The 8,421-nt window shown below is 44.5% G+C and overlaps 1 protein-coding gene across 1 annotated transcript; it reads left to right on the top strand.

Annotated features, from left to right (window-relative positions):
* The first annotated feature begins 1,646 nt into the window (after window positions 1-1,646).
* On the top strand, window positions 1,647-7,573 carry KLF11 (Kruppel-like factor 11). Its single transcript, XM_010566746.1, has 4 exons — window positions 1,647-1,685; window positions 1,752-2,000; window positions 3,353-4,346; window positions 6,382-7,573. The coding sequence occupies exons 1-4, from the start codon at window positions 1,647-1,649 to the stop codon at window positions 6,684-6,686; spliced, it is 1,587 nt and encodes a 528-aa protein (XP_010565048.1). The 3' UTR covers window positions 6,687-7,573.
* Window positions 7,574-8,421: the final 848 nt, after the last annotated feature.

Genomic DNA, 8,421 nt, shown 5'->3' with positions numbered 1-8,421 from the left:
CGCCCTGCCCGCGCACGTAGGGCCCCGGCAGTCGGCGGGGTGATGTGAGGACAGGCGCGGTTAGCCATTTCCCTGGCAGCGGGAGAGCCTGCGCTGTGGCGCTCGCCTTGAGAAAGGGCTTTTTTAGTTTGGTGGGTTGGTTTTTTGTTTTGTTTTTTTTTTTTCTTGAAGCGGGGTGTATTTTTTTCATGTTCCTTTAGCGAAAACTGCTCTCCTGAAACGTAGGGTTGGAAAAAATAAATCTGCTGGCTGGGTTGCCTGCAGTCACACTTTGAGGAACACTCACAGGCTTTTTGGCTGCTCAGTGCAGAGCCTGGCCTGGTGTGGCTCCTGTTTGACAGGCCGTCTAGGTCTGGGCTTGCAGGTGACCTCGTTTTTTTGCCCTCGTTCCCGTTCTCACTGTTTTCAGTGGAAATTCTTGGAAGTGTCTCTCCCTTTAGAGTGCTTTAACCCCTTCCTGCCCCCCCTCAATCTTCACATCTCCATACCTGGTACCTCATGTTTAGGTGAAAGTCCTCTGTAAGTGCAGTACCGGCATTTTGGATCCATTACGTTTAACCTGTTTGCCATGCACATCCCTATAGTGGAGACAAGTCACACGGCTTTGCATCTTTGTGACACTGTTAGGCCCGGATCATTCCACCTTGCTTAGTAGCAAAACTCATTGACTTAGGTGTGTAAGTGATGTCACCCGACAAGTATAGTTCCCTCCAGGGCTTTAGGCCGTGCTAACGGTGTGATGGTGCTTTTTTAGTTAAAACCCTTTTGCTGCAGTATATAAGCACTCCATATAACAGCAGTAGGCTCAAGAATCTTGGTCCATGCTTCCGAATCCCAGCCTTCACAGTTAGTGGGTGTGCCTAAAGACTAGAAGAGTTTGGATGCCTAGTTAAGACTGAGCTGGGACATGAGCGGTAAACCAGCAGCACAACGTAGCTTTTGGAGTCACTGCCAAGCGCTGTGAGAGCTTTATGAAGTTTGGGTATCCTTTTGCAGAGAAGTCAAGTGTTTTGCGTGCATGCGCACACACACACAGATTTTCTGTGGTGCTTGCAACTGGAAACAAATCCATATGTTTACATTTGTCTTCATGTTACTCCTAGTGTGTTTTGAGATATCCAGCACCTATCACGCCTTTCTAAAGTACAATACAAACAGTTCCCACTGCACTTCGAAGACTATTTTCCTTCCTTCCTTCCTCCCCAGCCCCCGGCTTCCCTATTGGTAAAAATATTAAAATGCTTCTGCAAGGTGTGGTACTCTGAGTCAGTGATCATACCTTAAAGCATCTTACTGTCAGCTGAAATTTATCTTCTAAATGTTACCAGAATGAGATTAGTGCTGAAGAGCACTCATATTTTGGGTCCAGGAAACAGCCTTGTCTAAACAAGGTTGGAGGTCAGGATTTTTTTCCTCTTTTTGCTTGTATGCAAGCATGGGATGTCTTTGTTCAGAGCAGTGTAGTCCAGGAAGTTAACTCTGGAAACATGAGCCACACACATAATTGTTACTTCCCTGCAAATCACACTTCCACACTTTTCTTTTTTCTTTTTTTTTTTTTTTTTTTAAGAGTAACAAGGGTGGGGAGACGAGCTGGTGGGGGGAGGGTAAGAGTTGAGCTGGTTGGTAAAAGTCTTGCTGCGGGCATGGGATCTGTTTCAGATGACCTTCATTGTGAGCAGACAGTATGTGGGTGGTGTTGGCTTTGTATTCTGACTTGTCCTAATAGCCAGTAATCCAATTACATTTAGGTTGACATTGTGGACATCTATGAGTCTATCAGGCAGCGTCATGACAGCGAAAGGTCCAGCTGCAGCACCTTGGAGCAGAACGACATTGAAGCTGTTGAAGCGCTTGTTTGTATGAGCTCCTGGGGTCAAAGATCGCAGAAAGGTGACATATTAAAGATAAGGCCACTTACGCCCTTCTCGGATTCTGGTGATTTCACAATGCATGCTGAGGCTACGTCTGAATTACCAAAGGACTATTTATCTACACTGGTAAGAAAAACATGAATGCAAAATAAATATGACTGACATCTGGATGTTACATCACTGCAATGTTTTAAGTAGGCTGGAAAAGATACCTTGCTCATGTGTCCCCGTGTAGAATAGTTAGAGTATAGCCAGTGCTCTGTGTGTGTACATAGAATAGCGAGGTGGGTGTGTTGATTTTGGGTTTTCCTGCTGTCTCTGGAATGGCAAATGTAGGTGTTTGATCCCTTGTTAAATCTAGATGTGAAAGCCCTTGCTGACAGGTTATTTAATGTGACAGGAGCACTGAGGATGCTCTCAGGATGGCTGTTGTAGGTTTCTTGGAGCACTCTGAATAAGAGCGGCAGAGTGAGCCTCAGTGATTTGGCACCAACTTATCTGCAAGCACTGTATGAAAAAGGCTCTTGATGACATTTGGCTTCGCGCTGGTTGTTATAAGAGAAAGTACAGGTTACCATTATGAAATAGACAATTTAATTAGTTTCTATGCTATGTGTTTGTACATGTAGTCTGTTATTTCTCCAGAGCATTGGTCTACTCTGGCTGACTAATGTCAGTTGAATCACAAATTTTTTTTTTTTTTTTTGTTGCAATTTATGTTGTAACAAAAGTAGGTATTAAAAAAGGGCTTGCTGCTGTTCAGGTTTCAGATCGTTAAGGCCCATTTCAACCAGTAGGCTTCTAGTATGCACTTATGTCAGGAAAAAGGGGAATAATGGAGGGAAGAGGCTGAGATAGTATGGCAGCTGTTTGACAGACTTCTCTCATACTGGCATACTGGCACTGTCTCTTGAGCAGCATGGGAGATAGGCATGAGTTTTCAGTGGTAAAGGAGGAAGGAGAGGTGGTGGCAGCAAGAGAGCATAGAGAGAAATGGATGAATAAGAAGGGAGAGAGCAGTTCCATTTGTCTTTATCTCAGAAGTAGCCACCAGCTGATGGGGTAATCATTGATAAAAGATCTAGGGCTTGCTAGAAGCTTGAAATTGAAAGGGTACAGTATTGCTATCTGTTGCTAGTCTGTTTTCTGTGAACAGCAGAGCGCTCGTAGCCTCTTGCAGCTGCACCCATTGCTGAGGAGAAAGGAATGAGAGAGGGTTTTTTTGTAGTGCAGCGAGTAGACATGCAATGATTTATGCAGGTTTACAGCTGCCTCGTTGCCTTCCTTTTATTAATATGCTTTTGAGCATATTCAGAATGGCCATCATGTGAGGCAATGTATGCTTTAATCAGTTTGTTCTTAGAGGCAGGTTCTGAGATTCTGGGGAGGGGGTGTAATTTTATTTTTCACAGTAAAGACAGTGAAAAATTGTGCTATGAAATTATAGTGCTGTATGACGGTGTTTTCTTTTTTTGCAGTGCATGACCCCTCCGCACAGCCCTGACTTTGTTGAGATATCAGCTGCTATGCTTCTCTCCTCACAAGTCACTTATTCCAAACCAAGGACTGTCATGGCAAATACAGCTGCCTGCTCAGTCACATCGGCAACCGGTGCCTCTCCCATAACCAAGTCATCTGTTATCAACATGGAGCGACAGTGCAGTCAGAAGCCAGTGATGTCTGAATCCTTTGCCCCTCAGCCTTGCAGAGCCATGGCAACAAGCGTCATACGTCACACAGGTGATAGTTCTGCTTACCATCACATTCCTGCTGTGCAAGAGAAAACAGAGGTAACTTCAGGCTATGGCACTTCCAGAGACTCGTGTGGAGTGGATGACCGAAGACATTCCAGACTGCCACAGGACACGTGTGCAGCGGATGATTTAATTAACAAAACCTCTCCAGTACATCAGCCTTATGCACATGACTCCAGTGATGTTGTGACCAATAAAGGACAACTACCAGTCCGGCCCGTTTCGCCACAGACCCGCATACCAAAGAATTGTGAGAATGACTTGCAAAAAGGAGCTACCCCTGTGACACCTGCCCCCGTTTCAAGCCCCCAAGTTCTCTGTCAAATGATCCCTTTAAACGGACAAAGCAGTATGATCAATGCTTATGTCAAGCCTTCAACTCCAACAGTCTCAACTCCCATGAAACCTATTTTACCGCAGACAGCCCCGCTCTCTCAGCCTGTACTCATGGGACCTTCTGTGCCTCAGGGGACCGTCATGTTGGTTCTTCCACAGACTGCTGTCACACAGACACCGCAGTGCCCACAAACAGTAATGACTGTTGGAAACACCAAGTTGCTGCCCCTTGCCCCTGCTCCTGTGTTCATTGCTTCTGGTCAAAGCTGCGCCCCCCAGATGGACTTTTCTAGACGGAGGAATTATGTTTGCAACTTTCCTGGGTGCAAGAAAACCTATTTCAAAAGTTCCCACCTCAAAGCCCACCTTCGCACCCATACTGGTGTGTACGACAGGGCGAGTCCTTTGTTGCTCTGGCACTGGCTTGTGTTAGGGTGCTGAAATGCACAGGTTTGGGGGGGAGAGGGTGGGAAAGGGAAGAGGCAGGTGATTGGGCAACTTCTGCTCATCTCGGAGAAGGGAGGAATGTTCATTCTCCGTGGGCAAGCAAAACAAGACATACTTTGTTCTGAGACCTCAGCTGACCCCATAGTGTTAGGTGAATTTCACATGCTTTAGTTGGAGCGAAGCTTTGCTGTCTGTGTGTGTGTGTGTGTATGTGTTTAGATTTGTGGAGTCCTGCCATCTGGACTAGATTGAAATGAATTGTGCAAGTCCCTTTTTTTGGGGCATGGAGAGGTCTGGTGTAAGCAAACCATAGTACAGATAGTTGGTCTTAATTGTTACACGAGTAAAAGAAAAGAGAGAAAGTCAGAAACTCTCCAGAGTTTTATTTAGGCTAAATGGGAATGCATTGAGATTTTGGGCTCCTGTGTTAGGAGGTAGAGCTGCTATAGGAATGTAGCAGTTTATTCAGTTACAGAAAGGGAATTTTAAAGGTAGATGAAAATTAATTGTAATTAAGGTGAGCTGATTTGCTCCATAAAATCTGGTCACTGTGGAGATGGTATACATGTGTTTTACTTATCCTTTTTCTAGCTCTAAGATCCTGTTAAGTTAAAACTAACTTTGAGTTCTCGAGGAGTATTTTTGATGTCGAGGGGTAGGCATAGTGGGAGATTGGTACAGAATAGCTCATTCAAAAGTCTGTCTAATTTTGTTTTTCCTTGGCTTTTTTGCCCCACCCTCCCTTGCCCCACAGACGCTGTGATTTATTGGATGTCAGCTTCCATGGCAGGATTTGCACCAGTTTGCCAGCTTGTCTTTACGTTTTCCTTTGGGGAAAGAGCTTAACCCCATAGGAAACTGATAATCCTTGTAAACCAGAGCTCAGAGGTAGAATGATGCTGCTTCTGCTTCTGGCTTGAGAGCAAGTGCTGCAGGCAGCTGAATTAACCTGGCACTACAGGATAAACATGGACTAGCAACAAGTGTCTCGCTTTGAGCACGTGCTGCTGCTGATCCACAGGGAAGCTGTGTGTGTCCCTGTATCATGATTAAGACTAGGACATCTATGGGAGGTGAAGCACATTGACCCCTCGCTAGCCGGTCCACATTACAGGATCAGGAGGCAGAGTAGTTAGCTTTCTTTTCCTACCTTTTACCTGCACAGGCAGTAGCTAGGCAATATCACATATACCAAACGTACAACTTTACTCGCAGTATCTGAAATAAGAACAGCACTTCTGTGGGGCTTCCTTTCTGCTGGACACTTTTGTTCTGCTCCAAAGCATCACTATAAATTTGGGTCATGTGGTAGATGTTTATCTTGAGCTTTACGGGGGTTGCAGGCAGTAGATCACGTTGTTCAGGATATGTCTGATATTAAGCAGTCGCCCAGGATGAGCAGAAGCTGACGTGGACAGCCTTCCTGACTGCTGTCATTCCCGGGCGTGCAGCACCCCCCTAGCTGTCTGGTGGACCTCCAGCTGCGTGGGCATGGCAGGACAGGCCATTCCTTGGCAGTACTCGCTGGGGCGGTGTGTTTGTGTGTAGGACTGGATCACTGGAGCGGCAGGACTCTGAGCCTCTGTTCCAGGCTTCCTGTTTGCCCGCAGTATTTGCTGACAACATGCAGCAGCCGTAGAACTGCAGTCACACAGGGATGGGGGCAGGGATTGCTTGTAGTTCAGTCAGCAGTTAAGGTAGCTTTATGAAGAATCTTTAAACTGGGGATTTGGACAACTGAAAAAATAGGCTTGATTAAAGAATATTTAAAGAGAGATGAGGGAATAAGTAGAAACAATACCTATGATTTTTCTCTGAAACACAACTTGAGCTTAAGCTAATCTTAACTGCACACATGAGCAGTTCTGTGGAATTCACCAGTTTTTGCAAGGCAAGATTTGAGTTAGTTCTTTGATAAAACTATAACACAGCTTCTCAAAAGTAAGTTATGCTTCTTTCATGTCCTGCAGGAGAAAAGCCTTTCAGCTGCAACTGGGACGGCTGTGACAAGAAGTTTGCCCGCTCAGATGAACTGTCACGCCACCGTAGAACTCACACAGGAGAGAAGAAGTTTGCTTGTCCGGTGTGTGAGCGTCGCTTCATGCGCAGCGATCACTTGACAAAGCACACCCGCCGCCATATGACCACAAAGAAGATCCCCAGCTGGCAGACAGAGGTTGGCAAACTCAACAGAATTGCCACAGCAGAGAAACCGAAAAGCAGCAGTGCTCTGAGTATGCTCATCCCTATGCCATCGTCTGTCTGTCAGGGCTAGTGAGAGAAAGCTCCTTCTCTACAAACTTCCTGAAGATCAGGAAGAGCTCTGATGGTTGCAACAGAACTGACAATGTTTTTTCTCCCCATGTTTCTGCATACTTAAGTTTCCTTCAGTTTAGGTCCTCTGTTAATAATCCTGTGTGAGAAATCTTATCATATCTTTCCTCATCCCTTCCCTATTTGTTTTTTTCAATACTTGGGCAAATGCAATCACCAGCACTTCAGGAAAGCAGAACTTTTTGGAAATGATTTTGGCAACAGGTTAAAAAAAAGTCACTTGTAATGCTTGCTGTTAATATTTTGATGGACAGTAAAACAGGGTGATTTTTAATTTTTATACTAGTATTTTCTATACCAAATATATTTTGTATTTATTCATTTTGGTCTTGGTATGCAGGCAGATTACTTGACCTGCATTAGTAGGGGTGTGCAGGATGAGACCCAGAGTTTTGGAAACTCCTTTTCAGTAAACCTAAAGAATTGCATTCAGAGCATTTTGTAAACATGTAATATTTGATAACTCATAGTGGTTGAGATTTTCACACTTGCACATCCTGATTCTGCAATGGGCTGGTGCTGTTACACCTTCCTTACACAGGTGAAGTTGGAGGTTTGAAATTGAAATGTGTCATCATTTTTGAAACAAAGCAAACCAGAAAGACTTTCAGAAAACAAGTGTTGAAATCCTCAACATTTTATAAATTCATACCCTTTGCAAGTGGAAGCCGTTGTGACTTTTGGTAGAATTTTGACATACTGGGCATTCCTGAGTCCACACTCCACTGGAGCAAAGTTTGGAGGAGCCAGACTGCTCTGATGGAGGTAGAAGCACAAACACTGTTTAGAAATTTTTACACTAAAAATTACACTTTACTTTCGGTCCTACTAAACCAGCATATCAAAATCTTCTGACAAATGCAAAAATGGAAAGATAACCCGTGAATAATTAGCTGGGTCTCTGTTTATATTTTTTTTGAGTACAGAAGAAATAGAAAATTAAGGTTTTTTTATGTATCGTGGATGCTTGTGCACCTTATAGGAAATTGTTCAAGGCTTTCATTTACCTGTATCAAAGCACCAGAAGAAGTACTAATTGTCTCTTGACTTAAGAAATAGCCACCATGTCAACTTGATGATGCTCTTCATGTGGCCTTATACTTCTCTGCAGTACTTTGTATAAAATCACCCTTTTCTATTAAATGAGATACTCTCCCTGTTGAATGGATTTTCTTTTACATCAAGTGTAAATATGGCTAAGAAGTGGAATCGCTGGCTGCAGGAGTGCTGTGTTGTAATGGCGTGGTATGAGTAATAAACCGAAGTGCCTGTAGCACAGTCGGACTGCTCGGTTTCTGTGGTACGGAATGATGTCCATGTGTATTGTAGCAGAGTCGACAGTAGAGCTGTTGTGCTGTGAAGCACTGGGTGTCGTTTTGCTGGGAGACAGCTCACCTGATGAATGAAATATTTCTGTAGCGTTTATTCCTTCTGGATTCTTCTCCCTTCAGCCACTCCTGCACTGAAGCTTAGCTGAGCACTGAGGAGGACTATTCTTCCTGGCTGCGTGAAATGTGGATAACTAGGAATGCATTCTCTCTTGCACTGCTTTGTTGTTCTAAAATCCTGGTCTTGCTTCCAGGTGTGGGCAAAGCATGGTTCTCATCTACGTAGTGCAGACTTGCTCATCTCGGCTAGCACTCCCCTGAAACTGGCAGAGACCTGTTTCGGTTGAA

Source organism: Haliaeetus leucocephalus, unplaced genomic scaffold (assembly GCF_000737465.1).
Source record: "Haliaeetus leucocephalus isolate CR32 unplaced genomic scaffold, Haliaeetus_leucocephalus-4.0 Scaffold217, whole genome shotgun sequence".
Taxonomy (NCBI): domain Eukaryota; kingdom Metazoa; phylum Chordata; class Aves; order Accipitriformes; family Accipitridae; genus Haliaeetus; species Haliaeetus leucocephalus.
Note: the sequence above shows the minus strand (reverse complement) of the source record. Positions and strands in the feature narration are given on the sequence as shown.

What these genes read in the sequence shown, in the direction of transcription:
- KLF11 (XM_010566746.1), top strand. Translation starts at nt 1,647, where the DNA reads ATGGGATCTGTTTCAGATGACCTTCATTGTGAGCAGACA. An exon ending in AGGACTATTTATCTACACTG is followed by an intron (nt 2,001 to 3,352) that starts GTAAGAAAAACA and finishes CTTTTTTTGCAG; the next exon opens with TGCATGACCCCTCCGCACAG. An exon ending in CCACCTTCGCACCCATACTG is followed by an intron (nt 4,347 to 6,381) that starts GTGTGTACGACA and finishes CATGTCCTGCAG; the next exon opens with GAGAAAAGCCTTTCAGCTGC.